Source organism: Desmodus rotundus, chromosome 1 (assembly GCF_022682495.2).
Source record: "Desmodus rotundus isolate HL8 chromosome 1, HLdesRot8A.1, whole genome shotgun sequence".
NCBI classification, from domain to species: domain Eukaryota; kingdom Metazoa; phylum Chordata; class Mammalia; order Chiroptera; family Phyllostomidae; genus Desmodus; species Desmodus rotundus.
The window spans coordinates 73,135,103-73,157,140 of NC_071387.1; the positions used below are offsets into that span (position 1 = coordinate 73,135,103).

Below are 22,038 nucleotides of genomic sequence, written 5' to 3' on the forward strand. Positions count from 1 at the left end.
AATGCTTTCCCTCCAGCTCTTTACATTGTTGACTTTTCCTCATCCTTCAACTCTCAATTCAGTCATCACTTACCCAGATGCCCTCTTGCCCTGTTTGTTTCCTTCACAGCACTTACACAATTTTAAGTCTTTAAAATTAAGCCTATAATTTTAGTCTTTATTATCTGAAAATCTGAATACTCTTTGAGGACATGAACCTTTTTTTTTTTCTTTTTTAAAAGATTTTATTTATTTATTTTAGATAGAGGGAAAGGGAAAGAGAGGGAGAGAAACATCAAGGTGTGGTTGCCTCTCACAAGCCCCCAGCTGGGGACCTGGCCCACAACCCAGGCATGTGCCCCAACTGGGAATCAAACTGGCGACCCTTTGGTTTGCAGGCCGGCACTCAATCCACTGAGCCACACCAGTCAGAGCTTTTTTTTTTTTTTCCTATTTTACTACCTTGTTTTAAAGCATTATATCCTCAGAGACTAGTGAATACATAGATGGATGGATTGATGGATGGATGAATGGATGGATGGAATGTCCCATGAATCATCTATAAAAACCTGTATTATCACATTTGGCAATAAGTGTTACTGTCCTATTCCCTGTCCTTGTGGGGATGGTTAAAGGGGAAACCCCAATTTCTTTTTTATCTTTTAATTGCTTCTATTACTCAGAAAAGCTGTATTTATTTATTTTTTTTATTTAGCTTTCTGACTCTGTGCTTGTGCCTTCAATACTTTCACAATGATTTTCTGCTCCTCACTAAGGAAAGCACTCTGGATCCTGTCATAGGCACACAGCACACGTAGATCCACCGGAGGCCCTGCTGACATGTTTTGCTGTTGTTCTTGTTGTTTTTGTTGCTGTTTTAGACAACCTCATTAGAACTTCAGGTCTCACAGCACGAACTCTGCAAAGTCAGCCTGAGCATGTGCCAGATGCAGATGTTGGTGCTTTCCCAATTTTCTTGGTATAAAGGTAAACAATTCTGCTTAGTTGGTTGGAGCGTTGTCCCATAACCAAAAGATTGCAGGGTCGATCCCTAGTCTAGGTGTGTATGGGCCACAACTAGTCAATGTTTCTCTCTCCCTTCCTCTCTCTAAAAGCAATGACAAAATGTCCTCAGTGAGGAGTAAAAAAAAAAAAAGTAAACAATTTTATTACCAGGGGTTCAGAACAGCCTAGTTATGTTATGTTAGAGGCTGTACTGTAGGACAGCTTCCAATGGTAGGTCAAATGCTGGACCACTTTGAATGCCTATAACACCATCCCTGAAAGAGGGCAATCCCGATTTCTATTCCCTTCATTCATCTCTCTTGGGAACACACTGAAGATTTAGCTCTGGGACTATCCATATGACCATTTTCACACAGTTTTACTCTTAAAGGAAAAATATCAAGTCGGCAAAATAGATAATCCCAAAAGGATATGTCTTAATATTTCATTATCTATAATATTTGGGCATGCAATGCTATCCTGGCTTTGAATTTACTATCCAACTTATGAAGAAGCCCTTCAGGAAAACAAACAAACAAACAAAAAAATGGTATCTCAATGTAGAGCAAAACTACAGGCCACTTCCTTGGGTTTCTACATCCAGGGCTATAGCCCTTGCAAGAGAACAGCAAATGAACGCCAGACTTTGTGGAAGTTCAGTACACATTTCAATTTTGCTTATGGCACGGGGTCAACACGACAGAATAGCTAGTTTTTCCTAGTCTGACTAAATGGAGGAGAGTCATGCTCACAAATAGTTTTCCCAAAAGTTCTTCTGTACAAATCATAGGAAATGCAGGACTGGATCTGGGCAGGGACGCTGGAAATGTCAAAGCAGGCTGTCCGCACTGAATGCCTCTGAGAATGCCAACATGTGTGACCACACTTTTCCCCACTTTGAGCCACGATGAAGAAATGCTATCCCAATCCAGCTGAACTTATGAACTCCATTCTGTCACTCAACATGAGAAAACTCAACAAGTCCCTACAGAATGCTTGCCAAAGAACTGCACGTTGGCAATGTGACACCCACCTACAAGGAAGAAGGCTACAAGATGCAGCCCTGCCACCCCGGTGGCGGCGGTAATGGTGTTTTATGAATAAGGAAGTTGCTCGGGTCTTTGCCCAAGAAATCCCACAGGGCTCTCTTCTTGAAGGCTCACAGGAAAAATTCCTTTCAGGACTCAGTACCAAGAAAAGTGTTGCTTCTACTGAGGATTTAGCTTTGTTACTGGTTTGTTTTATCTTTTGGATACTGCGATTACTTTTACAGACTATGCTTCCTCTTCGCTTCTAGATGGAAGGTTTGCGACCTTCTGCAGTGACGACAGTGAACGTTACGACATGCACTCTTATGCTCTAACTGTACCCCTGACTTCGTTTTGTTTTCTTGCACTTGTTTTCCCTCGACTCTGATTTAACTACTTTTCATTCTCTTGTGTATATTTTATTTATAAGTTGCTTGAAATCCTTTTGGAAATAAAATAGGTTATTACTGCATAGACATACACAGTGGATTTTACACCTAAACTTTTACAACCCTAGATCCTATAACAATACAATGTGGCCTCAGACAAACCTAAGTTCGAATCCTGATTCTTTGCCTTTCCAGCTATGTGATCTTGGGCAAGTCATTTAATATTTCCAAGCTTTCATTTCTTCCTTTTTAAATTGAAGATAATGACATTTATATTATATAGTGGCTGTGAGAAGTAAAGATAATTTATATAAAGAGTTGGTACTTTGTAATTACTAAATAAATACTATCCTTTATTATTATTAATAATCATGCCGATTTTTACCAAAGAATACCTAAAGACAATGTCTGGAAGACACAGGGTCACAGACATGTGGAAAATGTCATGTGACTATGAAGACAGAGATGAGAGTGCAGTATCTACAGGCCAAGGAACACCAAGGGTCAGCCATCACAAGATGCTAGAAGAGGTGAGAAAAGATTCTCCCTTAGAAGGTTTGGAAGAAACATGGTCCTAATGATTTTGATTACCACCTTCTGAGAGAACAGATTTCTATTGTTTTAAGCCACCCAGTTTGTGGAATTTTTTTATAGCAGTTCTAGGAAACTAATACATCCTGCAATTCCTTTTCCAGGACACTACCCCCTAACTCAGACATTGCTCAAACACTAAAAAATCCTAAAATTTGAAGCATGTGAGTCTTCTGTCAGTCTAAAAAAAACTCACTTAAATTTTTCTATAATAATGCCTTTTTTTGCTGTTCATAAATGTCAAGAAACCTTATGACCACATACAAGTTGATAGTAGTTGAAAGAAGACACTGTCTTAATCTATGTAATGGTGGCAACTCCTTTTAAAATTATTTATCCTAAGACTTCCACCCAAGATGGAGGCATAGGTAGGTACAGTTTGCCTCCTTGTACAACCAAAAGAAGGACAACAACAAATTTAAAAACAAAATATAACCAGACCTGTCAGAAAACTGAATTGTATGAAAGTACGATAGCCAAGAAGTTAAAGAAGAAACATTCATCCAGACCGGTAGGAGGGGAGGAGAGGAATCATGGCAAGGCACTGGATGAAGGACCGGGGTGGGCAAGGTGGCTGCTGGCAGACCAGCCAAGGCAGTGGCTGGCAGACTGGGCAGTCCCACATTTGCATGTGGATAAACTGGGAAGAATAACTGGGGAGCAAGACAGACCATGTAACCCAGAGTTCTAGCGTGGGGAAAATTCCAGTGTGGGGAAATACAGTCAAAACCTCTGACTGTAAAACCTGTAAGGGGTGCGGCGGCAGGAGAAACTCCCAGCCTCATAGGAGAGTTCATTGGAGAGACCCACAGGGTCCTAGAATGTACACAAAACCACCTACCAGGGAATCAGCACTAAAAGGGCCCAATTTGCTTGTGGGTAGTGGGGGAAGTGACTGAAAGCCAGCCAAGGGCTAAGCAAGTGGCATTATTCCCCCTCAGTCCCCTCCTCCACATACAGTGCAACAACGCAGCAAACTGGCTTGGCCTGCCCCAGGAATACCTAAGGCTCAACCCCTTACAATATATAAGGCACATTGAAACAAAAAAAATATATGACCCAAATGAAAGAATAGATCAAAGCTCTGAAAGTAAAACTAAGCAATGAAGAGATAGCCAACCTATCAGATGCACAGTTCAAAACACTGATAATCAGGATGCTCACAGAAATGGTTGAATATGGTCGCAAAATAGAAGAAAAAGTGAAGGCTATGAAAAGTGAAATAAAGGAAAATGTACAGAGACCCAACAGTGATGGAAAGGAAACCAGGGTTCAAATCAATGATTTGGACCAGAAGGAAGGAATAAACATTCATCTAGAGCACAATAAAGAAAGAAGAATTCAAAAAAATGAGGAGAGGCTTAGGAACCTCCAGGACAACTTTAAATATTACAACATCCAAATCATAGGGATGCCAGAAGGAGAAGAACAAAAGCAAGAAATTGAAAACTTATTTCACAAATAATGAAGGAGAACTTCCCCAATCTGGTGAAGGAAATAGACTTCCAGGAAGTCCAGGAAGCTCACAGACTCCCAAACAAGTTGGACCCAAGGAGGCACACACCAAGGCACATCATAATCACATTAAATGTGATTATGATTAAAGATTAAAGATAAGGAAAGAATCTTAAAAGCAGCAAGAGGAAAGGAGACAGTTACCTACAAAGGAGTTCCCATTAAACTATCAGCTGATTTCTCAAAGGATTATCTTTGCAGGCAAGAAGGGGCTGGAAAGAAGTATTTTGAAGTCATGAAAGGCAAGGACCTGCATCCAAGATTACTCTATCCAGCAAAATTATCATTTAGAATGGAAGGGCAGATAAAGTGCTTCCCAGATAAGGTCAAGGTAAAGGAGTTCATCATCACCACACCCTTATTATATGAAATTCGGAAGGGACTTATCCAAGAAACAGAAGATCAAAACTATGAGCAGTAAAAGACAACAAATTCACAACTATCAACAAGTGAACCTAAAAACAAAAACAAATGTAGCAAACTATAACAGGAACAGAATCACAGAAACGGAGATCACATGGAGCGTTATTAGTGGGGAGGGGGAAAAGATACAGGGAATAAGAAGCATAAATGGTAGGTACAAAATAGACAAGATGAGGTTAAGAACAGTATGAGAAATGGAGAAGCCAAAGAACTTACATATATGACCCATGGACATGAACTAAGGTGCGGGAATGCTGGTCGGGGGTGGGTACAGGGTAGAGGAAATAAAGGGCAGAAAAAAATGGGACAACTGTAATAGCATAATCAATAAAAGATATTTTTAAAAATGAATTTGAATAATGAGATAGGCAACTAACTTTCTGCGATAGTTTCACCAGTTCGAGAATGACAATGCAATGTAGTTTATTTCCCCTAATTCTCTTTGTTTCTACAATGTTGAAATTGTCTAGAAAACTAAATGCTAAAGAAAAGAAAATATTTATGCTAGACAAATGGACATCACTCCACTCTTGTTACTTCCTTCTAGACTCCAGGCGCTTGTGGATATTGTCTAGGAAGAAATCCACATCTACTCACTAGGTAAAGAGGATTATTCTGGTAGGTGATGTCCTTCATTGCCACAGTCCAAACACTATCCTCTCAGAAATGAAAGCCCTGTCAGGGTTTGAATGAACCAAGACAAACTATAGTGGGGCAAGCAAGTAAATGGAAGCTCTTCTGGGAATCCCAAAACTGAGGGTAGGTTTTACTGATAGTTTGTATTTATTTATTTAAATACTTATTCCACCATGTTAAATCTCTTTTTATCAGGGATCATTTTCTAAAAGCTCAAATTTCTCCTGTGTAGGAAATTACTATGTGTATATCCTAAAGCTAGGCTATAAAATAGAACCAAGGATAAGTTTGCGCAAAGTGTCTCCCTAAGGATAATGTGATAAAACGACTGCTACTGGGAGCATCTAATACAAAGAAGTGGCAATGTTGGGGCAAGGGGGAAAGGATGGTCTTATAACCTCAGCAGTTTTTCATGACAGATTAATACCCAAATTTGAGAACCACAAGAAATCACATGCAGTGTTTTGTTCAATGAGCAGTTAGTGTCTTAGGTAAGAGATGCCATGGGATCAAAATTCAATAAGACACATTTCTTTTTTTTTTTTAATCCTCACCCGAGAATATGTTTACTGACTTTAGAGAGAGAGGAAGGCAGAGAGAGAGAGAGAAACATCAATCAGTTGTCTCCCAAATGTGCACTGACTAGGGATTGACGCCACAACTCAGGTATATGCCCTGACCAGGAACTGAACCCACAACCTTTTTGGTGTATAAGATGATGCTCCAACCAACCAAGCTGCCCACCAGGGCAAGACACATGTCTCATCTGGAGCGAAAGATATATGAGTCAACCAGACAATATAAAACTATGTGTTACCACTAGAGTAAAGGTTCTCATGACCTACCCAGCCTCAGGGAATCCCAAAGAAAAACAATGGGAGTAAGAGAGGACACTGAATGGATGCTTGAGCTGCCATTCACCATTCTGTGAACTCAACTATCCCCAACACCTGACTGTGTCCTCCCTGTGTCCCTACACCAAAGTGATTAAACCACAAAATAACTTCACTATTATAGACACATGGCTTCCTTATCTTCTTTTAGGCATCCAACAAATAATTATTGAGTACCTACTATGTGCCAGGTGCCTTCTAATCCAGGTCTGATGACTCATTTATCCTGAGCCTCATATTCATGAAGGGTTTCTAATGTAGATTTTTATATTCTTTCCAAATTATATCATATATACAGTCACAGAGATATGCTTACAGGATTAAACTTCAAAGCATATTACAATTTTTACAATCCTGTTTTGGCAATTTAAAATATATACACAAGTCCCCCAAATCCCAAGGTGCATATTACCCATGGAAGTGATCTTGGTCTCTCTTGATCTCTTTGGGGTCTGCTGGGCACTCAAGAGGGAGCAGCAAACAAGCCAGTTGTTGTACTTGCACTCACAAAATTTGGTGTTTAGTGTGGAGACAGATATCAAGTAAGAACACACACCAAACTGATACCTGTAGTCCCTGCATAGGAGTGCAGTGGCATGAGGTGAGACTGAGCTGGTAAGCCAGGCTTTCACTTCATCTGAAGTGTTTGAATTTTTACAGTATGGACATATCCATGTATTACTTGTGTAGTCATTATTCATTTCTATACCAGGTACATCATTGAGAGAAGAAAGGGATCACAGGAGAGGCTGATCCCAGCGTGGACCAAGGAGAATGAGAGAAATGCCAAGTTGTTAGAGCTTCAGGGCTGGTCTGGAGCTAGTGTAGTTGCACACTTCATGGTGACTGTTGTCTCCATGTCCTGTGGGAAGCACTGCCAGACATGGACACAAGACTTCCCATCTCTGATCTCTCTACTGGGCTTAATCATCTTCTGACCCCAAATGGGACTTACTCTCATGTACTGAGTAACATGGATGATCAACATGTTACTCTCAAATGCTGGTTTGAAACTTGTCTTTCCATGAACAGCAAAATAATCTTACCAGAAGATGCCAAGTGCCCCTGAGCTGAATCACAGTTATTATGTCTAGACCAAAATGTCTCATATCTATTTTGTCAAACAAGTTGTGCCCTGCCCATTACTGCAGACTGTGTAATCCACTTGGACTTCCCACCGCTCCACTGACAACAGGGCAGCCCCTGCTAATCAGCTTTCCTTCTGAGGAAAGCTTAGCCCTGTAAATAATCTCAGGACATGCTAGAGAAATAAGAACAGATATCACGCAAACATTAGCCATGTCCCTAGCTTATCTGCCATAGCTTACTAATGGCAGACTGGTCAGTTGTGACAAATTTGGGGGCAAAAATGTTTCCTTACACTGTCATTCTTTTCAATTTTCTAATTGTAGTTAGAGATATATTCAGACAGTGTGGCTTTTCCAGAACAGAGGGATGACTAATGACTGATCGATCATCCAGTAATGCTTCTGATCAGAGCCACTATGTGTGAGCATACCTGTGTGTGTGTGTACTGTTCTGCTATAATACGACAGGGTCCCTCTTTGGGTGTGCACAGTTGTTAGGGATTTGTGTACAAGTAAAGCCAAGCAGAGAAATACAATGGAATGTGCCTCTGCACGAGGTGGACAGCTACCAGAGAAAAAGCTTCCTGTAGAGAACTTCATATCTGAGTTCTGTTCTAAGAGGTCAATGGGAGCTTGCATGGTGGATAGGATTGCCAGGTAAAATAGGGGAAACACAGTTAAATTTGAATTTTGAATAAACCGTAAATGATTTTGTAGGTACATCCCAAATATTCCATGGGTGTTCCATATTTTTATTTGCTAAATCAGGCAATCCTAATGGTAGAAGAGGTAAAGATATGCATGTCAATCATCTTTCCTCCTTTGTCCTGAATATCATCAACAGCAGCATCAGTGAACATTTATAGGCCATAGTGAATGAGGTCCATGCTTATGGAAGGCTATCCATCACTCCTGCTACCGGAAACACTCAGAACATGCCTGCTTCTTCAATCATGACTCCTTGAGATTCTACAATTCACCCTATTCCTCCTTCTTCAAGACCTAGCCCATGACTGGCATGTGCTAGGTGCTAGAAATACAGTTGTGAACAAATGAGGATATGATGTGGAATGACTACAAGAGAGGAAATTTGGGGTGAGGGAAATAAATTGACAAAACTATACATGGCAGAAAATATAGGAACTTAAAGATGGTTAACAACAACCACTAGTAAAGAGTTGTTTTGTGAGGAGGTCTGGCTATTGAAGGTGCTTTACACTTTACTGAGGTTGTACGTGTGTGTAATTATAAATATATGTGTATATTTATATTAACACATGTATTTTTAAATGAAAAGTTGCAAGAATAGTACATCGAACTCCCATGTAGTCCATGTTATACATATCAACTGTATTGGAACTCAGTCTTAGAGAACATTCACATTGCCTTTTGAAGTATATACTCAAGAATAAAAATGTTTAACTAAAGTAGTATTGGTCCCAGTGAAGATGTAGAATAATTTTTCTTTTAATGGATCGTATTTTTTAAATAGTTTGTTTTATTAAATAAAGAAATGCTTGCTGACTACACCAGACTTTAAAAGCCTGGGTAAATAAAAATACAAAAATAAAAATACCAATTATTTTTCCAGTCAGAAAAAATAACAAAATATTTGTAACATATATATTTCTAGATGCTTTCTGTACTGATATCCATGTTTTTAAATATGTAACATATGTAAATATATAACAAATATGGTATTGGACTATATATATTACCATATAAGCTTGTTTTTAAGCTACAAAGTAAATCTATTCAAGTGAACAAATATGTTCCTACAATGTAATTTTAATGCTTATACAGAAATTTTAACTGATGAATTACTTAACCAAGAGCATATTGCTAAACATTTGAATTGCTTTTCATTTTTTGCTGTGAGAAGCTTCCTGACAGCTAAGTCTTTAAAGCCATTCATCATTTTCTCTTGAGCATGAATTCCTAGTGAGAGAAATACTGAGTCAAAGATTCTGTACATGTTTAAGGCTTTTGATTCATATCACCATTTTGCTGTCTGCAAAGGTTGTGTCAACTTATATAGAAGATCCCTTTTTCCCAATTATTTTTCCAAGTTAGTCACTCCACAAAATCTGTGAAATAAGAATTTATAGAGAGCATATAGAGTAAAAGCATATGTAGTAAGTTTTCTTTCCACTGGAAACCAGTCTAAAAATTAGGATTTTAAGAAATCTCACCTGTCCACAATTAGCCTTTGGTAGAGCCAACTGCTTTAAACAATAACATTTTAAGCCAAATTTTCAAGTAAAGTCTGCCATACTTGTGGAACTATGGTTGCTTACAATTCTAAAGTGACTTTATGAAAAATTAATGTATCTCTTTTTTTTTAAAGATGATAATTAAACTTGCCTTATTTAATGACATTCCAGTTCATATTCCTGGAGAAAGGAATCCATTTGCCTAGACCATAACCAGAAGGTTATTTGATCAAACAAAGGGAAAACCATAAATGATGGCTAGCCATCCTTACCACAGACATTGGTCCAGGTGTAAGTAGCTTGGCTAAAATGGGTAATCACCTACTCACACACCTACAGTTTGAAGGACAAACTGGAACAAACACAAATCTTTACAATGTCAAGAACCTCCAAAGAAAAAGGAAAGATAGCCAAGCAGAAGTTTTAAAATACTGTCTAAGCTATCTCTAAAAGTAAAGGAAATCTATAATACTATAAGAGAGAAGTTAATAGAGCAGAAAAATATTACTCAATATATAACTGCCTAGAGGACTTCTATGAAAGATGTCAGAGCATATGAAGTGCGAGGAGGGGGGTGGAAGTGCTGGCTTGGTCTTAAGTAAAGGTGAGCATAGTTGGAGTATCAACATTTTCTAAAAGCAACAGAAAACCAGGCTAGCTTAGTCTTCTATTTGATAAGTGCCTCGATCAACTGACCACCTCCATTCTTTATCTTATTTGAGACCCAGAAAAATCAAATAAAAGAGAAAATATCCAAATATACAAGCTTAATTTAACAAGATTAGCCTTACCGTCAAATAATCATAGTCATTTTGTCAATGTCTATAATTAACTCAATGAGACAACATATTTTGCTTTAGGGCCAGGTACAAAAATGAATTTTCTTGGAGTATTGTTTTCTCTTCTGTAATCCAGTTGGATGATACTGGATAGTACTGGGTAGTACTGGGATGGAATTTCTGAAGTCAGCATAGTCACCCAAAGTTTAAATTTAAAAAAAAAAAAAAAAAAAAAAAAAAAAGCTCAGAGGTAAAGGGACCAAAACGCTGAAAACCATAAAATGACAAATGAGAAAACTCCTCCCCGCTGAAGATATTCAGGTGTATAAAAGGCACACAAAGGCATACTTAAGCCCTAGAACATTGTTGTTAACCTTGAGTCTTGTGAATCTTCTGGCTCAGGAGGAAAATGAACACCAAGCCTAAAGTGATTCGCAAGTATTTGTGGCCTGCATGCCTTGTGGGTCTATTCATCACTGGCACCCTCACTGTGGACTGTAACTTGCTGCATATTCACCTGCGTAGAGTCATCTGGCAAAATCTGAGACTTCTGAGCACTGTGAGCGATTCATTTCCTGTGGAGTGTCTAAGAGAAAACAAAGCTTTTGAGTTGCCTCAAGATATCCTATCATACAGCCAGCCTCTGAAAGGAGGCATCAAAGAAGCCTTTTATGAAATGTCCATGTTGGCCTTCAACATCTTCACTCCATCCACCTTCCAACCCACTTGGGAAGAGAAACACTTGAAACAAATCCAAATCGGACTTGATCAGCAATTGCACTATCTGGAACAATGCTTGGAGGAAGAGAAGGAAAATGAAGACAAGAAAGAGGAGGAAGAGATTGAGAAGAAACACCCAGGACCTATGGTCCTCCGGCTGAACTACCTAGAACTGAGGAGGTATTTCCACAGGATAGGCAGTTTTCTGAAAGACAAGAAGTATAGTCACTGTGCCTGGGAGATCATCCGAGTGGAAATCAGAAGATGTTTCTACTACTTTCAGAAATTCACAGTACTACTCAGGAGGAAATAAGGTAGATTTTTAAGACTAACATTCCAAGTTTCTCCAAATCTCCTTCCCCTTTATCTTCATTTTAAGAATTACTGTGCTGTCTGTTAAGCCTGCTCTCGGGTGAATTGGTGGTTGTTTACGTAATGTTTACTCTCTCTAACGTTTGGCCTAGCAACATCAGCCACATTCACCTCTCTAAGAGAGGTGATGCCAACGTCTGCTGGGTGACCAAGAATTTTGTTACAAAGTCCTGAAGACAGATTTAAAGGAATGAGATTCCCTTTCCATCTTCTACTTTCTGTTCCTCTTTCCTTTTGCGATTTTGTACTTGCTTTGAACCTCATCTTTGAACTTTACCAAGCCAATGGCTAGAGAATATGGATCGGAGAATGTTTCCAAATGTAACACCACCTCAGTGACCTAACCTGTTGCTGCCAAGGTGTTTTAGTCTTAAATTCAGCCTGTTTCAAGAACTTACACAAACTTCCACAGAGTTAAAGCCCTCCCTTTCTCCCCTTGCTTACAAAGAAAAAAAAAGTTGACATTTCTGGTCCATTTGTTTCTCAGCTTGGTTTGTTTAAAATGATACAAAGTTTGTAGGATGGTATTTTATTATTTTAAGAAAATGAAGATCCACTCTTTCATGTTGCTTGGTTGAATTAGATGACCATTAAGCTCATGTTCAACCTTTGAGAACCTATGATTGAAATGCAGAGAGCACTGTTCACTCCCAATTCGTATTATTTGATTTCTACATTCAAGGGCATGGAAAATGATGCAGAAAAGTGCAGTATCTGCCTTCATCATTTTGTGTCTTGAAATGAAATGTCTACAGTCATCCTATAAAGAATTTCACATTGGATTTTCCCAATTAGAAGATCACTTTCTGTCTGTTAAGGAAATTAGTTATTTTAATAATATATGACACTTTAGTACAGATTGCCTTTTAAAAAGTTATTTTGTACTGTTATTTTGTACTGCTTACCTAGATTATTTACTTAAATTTTCTCATGTGGTCCCTCATCTGTATTAATTCATCATGTAGCTGAAATGAACCTCTTGTTTGTTCTCCTCCAACCCATTTCAGAATCATCTATCTACCTTCAAGCAAGAACTAACATGGAGACTGAGTCTACACAAATTCACGAAAGAGGGTAAAATATACCTGGGTCAGCCCCTGGGAGACATCTCCTGCTATTTGTTTTAACAGTGTGCTGTGCTGCTCAACTATTTAGATTCAAGATTTATCCAAGTGCAGGACTCAAAATTCACAGCCAAACAGAGAAAATCTTATGATAAAATGGAGGCAACCTTCAGTCAAAAAGTTAGAAGAAATGATTGAAGGATGAGAACAAGTTGTGGATCATGGTCTGCTGATTATCAGTGGAAGGATCAGACCATAAAACGAGTTATTATCACCTATTTAGTAAAAACTGTTCATCAGCAGAGTTGTTCTACATGGAAAACAAATAAAACAAACAAACAACAGCATTAGAAAGTGTAAAAGAGTTGGCGCATGAAAGCTACTAAGCAGAAAGTATGCACTCGATATTCCTATGAATCTCTCTAATAACATATTCGTGTGGCCTCCCTAAATAACTCCACTAGGATCATGTCAGTTACCTTAGTAATTTATGTGTGTAGTCTTGCCAAATGTTTGCTGTACAAGAGGGAAGAGAATTGGCACTTAAAGTCAATAAAGATCGTCTGATTGTAGGAGCAGGGGCAGAAGTTAGAACAGTATGCTTTTACTAAGAACACCTCTAGCCAGAAAAAGGAGAACGTGGCCACTGAAAAATAGGTAAGGAGACAAACTGGCATCATCCCTAAGGAAGAAATACTAACAATGTGCAAAAGAAGACACTAAGATACTCCCCTCCCTTTCATCTGGCAAAGATGAAAAAGAATGATACTATAGAGTGTGAGTCGGGTATAGCATATAGGAAAAAAATCCTATCTACTGCTGGGGAGAGGGTAAACTGGCACATATTTCCTCCAGGACAATAAGGCAATTTTTTAAAAATTGATTTTAGCAAAAGAGAAAGGGAAAGAGAAAGAGAAAGAGACATGGATGTGAGAAACATTGATTGGTTGATTCCTGTACACACCCTGACAGGGAACCCAAACCCTGAACAGGCAACCTACAAATGTGCCCTGACCAGGAAACCAACCAGTGAACCTTTTGTGCAACGGACAATGCTCCAACCTGCTGAGTCATGCTGGCCAGGGCAAGGCAATCTTAAATATTCTAAAAAGTCAGCAGTGCCTTTGACCCAGCTATCCTATCTTCAGAAGTTTATTCCAAGGAAGTAATTGGTTGAGATTGTTTAGTGGAGCCTTGTTTATAATAATCCTCTTCCCTTTGTTTTTTCATTGTCACCTCTCTGTATTTTCTATTTCCTACAATGATTGGGGGCGGGGTATTTTTTAATTTATCATCTACTACAATTGCCCAATTTTCTGTACTGGGGTAGCAGCTGGGACCAGCACTGCCCTTTTACTTCATCGAAGGTGCCTTTGGGCACCTCTTGAGCAACCCAGGTCCTTCTTGCCACTTCTCCCCTGCCACTGCTGCTATTTTTCAAAGGAATCCTTCCTTGGGGATTATTTTCAAAATGAAGTGTTTGTAAAGTGACTTCAGGTGCTTCAAATACTTTAATTGTTCTTTTGTTGGTGTCCAGAAATTACTGGGGAAAGTGCTCTATGTGTCTACCTTCCTGATTTAGCAGTCTCCTCTGTTCTTCTTCATTAACTGTAACCTCCAAGTTCTGTTAACTCAGGTGAAGGGTGTACCCTTCAAACTGCAGAGCCAAGTGCACTTAAAATGCTGAGTGGGTACATAGGTGGCAAGTGTTCAGACGGAAACTTCCTCCTTCTCCTGGCTTGGGGGAAGGATAAAGAGTGTAACTGAGTCTCCTTGCAAGCGGGGCTGATTCGAGGGATCCCACAGAAAAAGCTGGCGACTCCGGCATGCGTATGCTACCGAAAGGAACAGCCACGGCTGCACAGACTCGCCTCCCCTCAGGGGCAGAGCGACTTTCTGGGCACGATCCGAGGAGGACCCTGCTTTCTCAAAGCGGCTACTTCGTTTTAGCCCTGGTTCCTTAATAAATAATCCACACTCACTAAGAACAGGTACTACGTGTAAGCAATCTAATTTGTGAGGGAAAGCAGGGCAATAGGGCCACCTGTAATCCAACAGGCGCACACCCACCGGGAAACCAGGGGCCAGTTCCAGCCACGGTTCCCAGGGCTTGGGAGCGTGAACACTGCCTCCGCGGGGTCTGCGCTGTGTCCTCAGGGTCCTTCTCTAATAAACGCAGGGAGGGGACCTGGGACTTAAACGTGGGGCCCTACGCGAAGTCAGAATCCCACGTTCATTCTGGAGAGGGCCCACCTTACCATTATTTCTTGGCAAAGACTTGAGGCTTCCTAGGTTATTTCCCTCATCATTCTTTCGCAAGCGACTCGCCGGCTCCCCAGCCCTTGGAAACTCGCAGATCTCAGAACCTCGGCTTTCTGACTGCCAGAGTGTCCCGACCCTGCCCGGGGCCTTTAGGCGGAGATTGACACCCTCTGGAACCCACCCAAGGACACCCTGGAATGGAGCGGAACCTCGCTTCCACTCTCTCGAAAGCGGCACCCCCTTCGGGACTGCGCTCTCGGCGGAGCGCGCGGGATAAGATCTGAGAAATGCGCCCCGGGCCACCGGCGGCGGAGGAGGCGGGGCAGGACGGACTTTCCCTCCGCCCCGAGGCCCCCAGGCAGGGGTGGGGCGGCCAGCTGGGGTCCGGACCCGGGCCTGGAGCTGGCCGGGGGGCCGGCGTGGGGAGCAGGAGTTTAGGGCCCTAGGGGCTCTTTCTCGCCCCCAGCCCCGCCAAGTGCTGGAGAGGCACACAATAGGGGAAGGCGGAGAAACAAAAGGCCACTCGCCACGGTCTCCAGCGGCTCCGTCGCGCGGTCCCCGCAGAGAGGGCGTCTGGGCGGGTTGGGGAGGGGGGTGGTCAGGAAGGTGGGTGGAGGAGAGACCTGAGGAGTTCGAGGCCTCCGGTACTTACTTGTCAGCCCCTTTCCCTTCCGAGAGGGGCCCGAAGGCAGGGAGGCGCAATCAAAGGAACGTTAAAGGGTTTTCACCTTCTTCCCCAGTAGAGGGAAAGGGAGGGGCTGGCGCTCCAGATGTTTTGACAGTTGTCGGCTCTGGGGTTCGGCAGGATTTGTGCGTCCTTTACACACACACCCCTCCCCCGAGAAGCACCAACAGTTCAGGGGGGACCTGGCCGGCGGAGCGAGCTCCCCGTCGCAGCCCCAAGCCGAGCCTCCTCCTGCAAGATCCAGACGCCCGGGACGTCGTCCCCCGGCCCAGAAGCACTTTTGTAAAAGTTTGCGTTCCGCCACCCGCAGCCCAGCGCGCACTCTGCAGTCGCCTTCCATTCGGGCTCCTTGCGGGGACGGACTCGTACCCCGAAGGTAGATAGGTTTTATTGGTGTGTCCTTTAAAATCAAGGCCCCGGAGCCCAGGAAAGGCGCGTGAAGAGCCGGCCAGAAGCCGAGCCGCGGGCAGGGGTCTGAAGCACAGTCCAAGCCCGGAAACGCGAGGAGGGCGGGCGGGGAAGCGGGGTCCGCCGCCTCCCGCTCCCGCGCTGCACCGCCCCCAGGTGTGCCCAGCACCTCCGCCCGCCTGGGCGCGACCGGGAGCGAGCGGCAGCCGGGCGGCGCCCCCGCCCTCGCTCGGAGCGGGTTCTCACTCACCGTGGGGTTTCACCTTCAGCCCGGGGCCCTGTGGGCTTCCTGAGCCGGGTAAACTGCAGCCGGCGCGAAAGGAAGCGGGTGAGCTCGGGGCAGGAGGAGCGACTCTTACGGATCCACGCCAGGGGCTCCGGGGCCGGCGAGCGCGTGGGCAAGAGAGCGCTGGGCTCCGGCGGCGGCCGCCTCTCCTCCGAAGTAGCCCCCACTGGCACTCCGGGCGGCGGTCGCGCCGGGGCGCCGAGAGGGGACCTCCTGGCGGCCGCTGGGGGAATGGCAGCTTCGTGGGGGAAAGAAGTCAGGTCGCCTCTGGGTCATCTACCCTCCGGAAAGAGGTGGGTCATGGACAGTCTACCGGCTCCCAGCCTTAAGGAGAAGACATTGACCCTCTGGCAGGGCGGCGAGGAAGACATCTGGTCAGGAAGGCTACGTTCTGGGTCCACGAGGCCTCATCCAAGGCACCAAGGGACCCAGAGGGGGGAAATCCCTTATCTTCTCCAAGATGTTCTGACTTGAAAAATCCCGTGTTCTGCCTAACAAGGGGAATATTAATCACTGAAAAATGCTTTGAGATTCTACTGGATTTATTAGAACAAGCTGGGAGTCATGAAATGAGCAAGGACTTTGAAACCCAACCCACAGCCTCCCACTTTCTACTGGTGTGATCTTGGTCTATGACCTATAAGGTCATACCTTGCAAGGTGGTTGTAAGGGGTAAACTAACCTTAGAAAGTATTTGTAGTTCACAGTAAGTGAACTTGTAGTTCACTTGTAAGGGGTAAACTAACCTTAGAAAGTATTTGTAGTTCACAGTAGGAGTCATTAAATACTAAGTAAACTTCCTGAAGAAAAATATGTCTTCCACATCTTTTATTTCCTGTATAATTGCATGTTAATGCATATTGATTAAGGAGTACCAAATGACTAAGTATTGCATTTTGCAATTAAAGGATTATGAAAATATATAAATAGAAATTAGGATATGTAGAGAAAATATCTCCCCCCCCCCAAAAAAAAAATGGTTTCCACACTAGTACATGAGAACCTTGCAAGAAATATTTAATAAATAGTCATGGTCTAATGATATCGACCCTGGGTTAAATGATTTCATTTAATTCTGTGTCACTTGGAGAATGCAGATATTGGAGATTGTGAATATGAAACTCAAACATGAGGAGAAAAAGAAAAAGACAGGTACAAGAATCCGTCACTAAGCAAAGTCTCTATTCATCATTTAGTAATGCAATCTTATTTCCAAACTCCCTCAAATCCCAGTCAGTGCTTTTAAGGCTCCTTTTGATCTTTTAGCCTCCTGTGAACTCTTCATCATACAGAATTATTAGAAAGGAAGTATCTCTTAACTACTCTGGCTTACCTTTAATAGTCCTTCTCTGTCCCTCAGCAGTCTTTAATTGGGAAGAGGCTGTTGCCTGCCTAAAAATTGTCATGACATGATCTTCTCTGTCCTGTCCAGAAAAGAGGAAAAATAAAGTTTCTTGTCTCAGAAACTAAGGCCACACGTTGAGATCCAACTTTCAGGGCTTTCAGGGTGTTCAAGGCGAAGAGAGCATTCGAGCCTTGTTTGTAGGGATAAGAAAACTTCTTTCCCACGTTCACACCCTTAGGCCTTGGCGGCTCCTTCCCCGGGGAGGAAAGGTAAAGCTGGGAGGAATTTAGGTATTTCCTGGGTAATTTTCACCAGTGAGAGGGGTCAGTGTGATGACTGGTGCCCCAGCTGTCACCCACTCTCTGTGCAGCTGCTCAGCCTGTACCTGGTGGCTGGAAGAGGGTAGGCCAGCATTTAAAATTCAAGCCCTCCTAGGTCATCCTGTGTCTTAGTTTGTTCAGGCTACTATAACCACATACCATGGACTGGGTGACTTATAGACAGGGGAAGTTTATTCCTCACAGTTCAGGAGGCTGAGAAGTCTGAGATCAAGGTACCAGCAGATTCAGTGTTTGTTGAAGGCCTGTTTCCTCATAGGCACCTTTTTGCTATAACCTCACACAGAAGGGGGCAGGGAAGCTTTCTTGGGTCTTATTTATACAGGCACTAATCCCAGTTACAAGAGCTCTGTCCTCATGACCTTCCGAAGGCCTCGCCTCCAAAAGCCACTACCTTGGTGTTAGGAATCAACATACAAATTTTGGGAGGACACAAATTTTTAATCTACAGCATCCTGGGCTACATCTCAATCTCAAATCCAGCTTTAATCAGCACCTTGCATGGGGGTTATATAACAAATTGGCTTCATTGTACACTGAATAAGATACATTTTTCACCCGCTATTAATCCTTATGAGTATGCTCTTTTGCTTCTGTAGAAAAGCAGTCTGAAAGGAAAGAATGTGGGACAGAGAGATTCAGGTACCAGAGTTTGCCCAAACAGAACCAATCCTCCACTTCAAACTCGTTCCAGCTGCTGCTGTCTTCCTCCTCTCAGCGAATGGCCACTCCAACCCTTCAGTCACTTAAGGCCCCCAATTACAGGACCATCTTTAACTTTCCTCCTTTTATTATCTACATCTTAATAATCAGCAGATCTTGTTGGTTTTACCTTCAAAAGATATCCAGGAACAGACTTCTTTTTAGGTCTGCTCTTTTACCACCTCCACAGGTACCACCCTGGTCTAAGCAACAAATACCAATAGCCTCCTACCTAGTCCCCCTGCTTCCTTCCTGCCCTGTGTGTTCTGTTCCCACTACAGCGGCCGGTGCAACTCAGTATGCCACATTATGTCACTCTGCTACTCAGTATCTGCCGTGTACTTCCTTTCTTACTCAGAGTAAAACCAACACCAACAGGCACTCCTTTATCACTGACCTTGTCTCCTAACACCTTCCTCATCACAAATTCCACCACACCCACTCTTCTCTCTGTGATTTCCAGAGTGCCAGGTAAGGTCCTGCTGCAGGGCCTTTATATTTGCTGTGCCTTTATCAGAAACACTTTCCTCAGATAATGCATTACTTACTAGCTTACCTCTTTAAGCTCTTTGCTCAAAAGTCACCAGAGGCTTCCCCTTTCAACTGTATTCAAAATTATAATCAGCCTCTTCTAACACTCCCTATCCACATCCCCTGCTCCAGTTTTCTCCATAGAATTTATTGCATCTGATACCTGATACATGTATTGCCTGTGTTTCTATGGCTGCTGTAACAAATCACCATAAACTTAGTGGCTTAAAACAATTCAGATTTATTATCTTATAGTTCGTAAGGTTAAAAGTCTCAGTTCTCACAGGACTAAAATCAAGGTGTTGGCAGGGCTGCATTCCTTTTGAAGTCTATAGGGGAGAATCAGTTTCCTTGTTTTTATCAGCTTCTAGAGGCCTCCTGCATTCCTGGACTCTTGGTCCCCTTTCTGTGGTCAAAACCATCAACAGCAGGTAGAGTCCTTTCCATACGGCATCAATCTAGCTATTCTGTTTCCTTCTTCTTATAAGGGCTCTTGTGATTACCTCAAAGCCATCCAAATAATCCAGGATTATCTCCATGTGTTAAGATCAGTATATTAGCAACCTTAATTCCATCTGTAACCTAATTCCCTGTTGCCACACGTAACAAATTCATAGGTCTTGGAGATAAGAATATGGACATCTTTGGGGTCTATTGTTTTGTTTACCACACAGCCTTTCTCTTTCCATTAGAATATAAATTTCACAAAACAGGGATTTTTGTGTTTGGCTTATTGCTCTATCCTTAGAGTAGCGCAATAAATGTATAGGTACTTGCTGTGAACTGAAATGTATCCACCTTCCCCAAAACACATATATTGAAGCCCTAATCCTCAATGTGATGGTATTTGAAGATGGCACCTTCAGTAGGTAACTAGGATTAGATGAGCTGATGAGATGAGTGGGTTTACAAGAAGACAAAAGAAAGGTGAGAGATCTTCCTTTCCTTCCATGTGAGGACCCAGCAAAGGGGCCATCTACAAGGCAAGAAGAGAATCCTCCCCAGGAGCCAAATTGGCAGCCACCATGATCTTAGACTTCCCAGCCTCAAATGTAAATGTTTAAAAAAGCAAATGTTTACTGTTTAAGCCATCCAGTCTATGGCATATTTTAAATAACAGCCTGTAGACTAATACAGCACTCAATAAACATTTATTGAATAAGTAATGAGGAGACCTCATCACAAGCACTGTAAATAGTGAACATCTATCAGGCACCTACAATTTACTAGGTACTTGTTAAGCACTTTACATGGAATAGCTCATTGAATTCTCACAAGATCCCTATGGCAGGTGCAGGTGAGAAAATTATAGACTAGAAAGGTGAAGTAATTGCTTAGGTCATGCAGCAACTGCATGGTGTGAGCAGGTTGTAGATTTGGCAATGTGACTTCAGCCCATGGCTGTAGCCCTGATACCCCCCTACCACTGTCTTATGTGTCAATGAGCACCTCAGGATCTTGCCCTCAAGATGCTTACAGATAATAAGGATGACAAGGAACACACAAATAGCAATTATATGAAGAAGACTATGGTGGGTAATATAGAAGAGGCCAAGACATTTCGGTGGATTGTGAAAAAGGGAAAGGTTAATTCTAGGTTAGGTTGACTGTAGGGAGTTTCAGAGAGAATGTGACATGTGAGCTGATTTAAAGATGGTACACATTGTCAGAGGGAGAAGGTTTGTGCAGATAGAGAGAGCCACAGGAGTAAAGATACAAGAAACTAGAAAAGTGATAGATGTATTCTGGAAATCAAGATTAACGGAGCAGGTGTGAGGACTAGATAAGGGCTGGGATTCCAAAGGAAATTGAATACTTTTTGTTTACAGATATTAACAGAGAAAAACTACCAGAGGATGCTGTCAGAGTAATGTCTGAAGCTGTAACTCAAAAGGCAACAAACAGGATACAAACATGAACTTCTTGCTGGGTAAAATGTTTTCAGATACTGCTCTGTTTACCACATTATAAAAGGGCACCAAAGGACCCATAATTCAGGGTCCAACATGCAGTCTCATATTTCTTAGACTCAAAAGGTTCTAAATGAGATCAAAAATAGATAACGAGACAACTGGACTACTTCTGACCTTTGCACAGGAATGGTGTTCACCATTTCCATTTCAGAGATGAAGTAACTAAGGCAGGAAGGATGAAGTCACTTGCCCTAGGTTACACAACTAGTAAGACTGGGACACTGATTCTGAGTCTCATGACCATTAGTGTTCTGGGTATCCTGATATATAAGAGGAAAATGCCACATGGTGCATTTTCCAAAGCAAAGTTTTCAGCCTTTTAGGCTGCTTCAGATAATCCTCTCCAGATTCTGATAAAATAACTCTGAGAACTATGGTGGGGAGCACTCATGAATATCCCTTCCAAGCTCTTCTAGGGACAATAGAGGAATCAGGATCACCTGAAAGATGTATTACAGGAAGACAAGGTGCATGGTGATTCAGAGAATGGGCTTCAGAGTCTGCAAGGCTCATAGTAGCTGTGTCTAATGTCTCTGGGTCTCAGCTACCTCATCTTATAAAATAGGGATAATAAGTAGTTGTATGGACTCTTTATTGATTTGACAGAGAGAGAGAGAGGAGAGAAGGAGAGAAAAATCAATTTGTTGTTCCACTTATCCATGCACCCATTGGTTGACTCTTGTTTGTGCCCTGCCTAGGCAACAAACCTGCAACCCTAGTGTATTGGGAGGATGCACTAACCAACTGAGCTACCCAGCCAGGGCTGTATGGATTCATTGAAGTTAGGCATGTAAGGTGCTCAGCACAGAGCTT

General features: G+C 42.2%; 2 protein-coding genes across 5 annotated transcripts in view; one reads left to right on the forward strand and one right to left on the reverse strand.

The window, feature by feature from the left end:
- MOB3B (MOB kinase activator 3B) overlaps window positions 1-17,163 on the reverse strand; it is a 184,070-nt gene extending 166,907 nt beyond the window's left edge. Inside the window, exon 1 of one of the 4 annotated variants that reach the window (XM_024558304.4) lies at window positions 16,301-17,155. The gene's annotated coding sequence lies outside the window, so the exon portion shown is untranslated. Of the gene's footprint in view, window positions 1-14,953; window positions 14,972-15,609; window positions 16,152-16,300 lie in introns of those variants that run through there. The other 3 variants (XM_045193681.2, XM_053925003.1, XM_045193682.3) reach the window with 3 other exon arrangements.
- On the forward strand, window positions 10,949-11,770 carry IFNK (interferon kappa). The gene has a single exon (XM_024558417.2). It carries the CDS (start codon window positions 10,949-10,951, stop codon window positions 11,570-11,572), a length of 624 nt encoding a protein of 207 aa, XP_024414185.2. The 3' UTR covers window positions 11,573-11,770.
- Window positions 17,164-22,038: the final 4,875 nt, after the last annotated feature.

Coding starts and splice junctions, on each gene's coding strand:
- IFNK (XM_024558417.2), top strand. CDS start 10,949: ATGAACACCAAGCCTAAAGTGATTCGCAAGTATTTGTGGCCTGCATGC.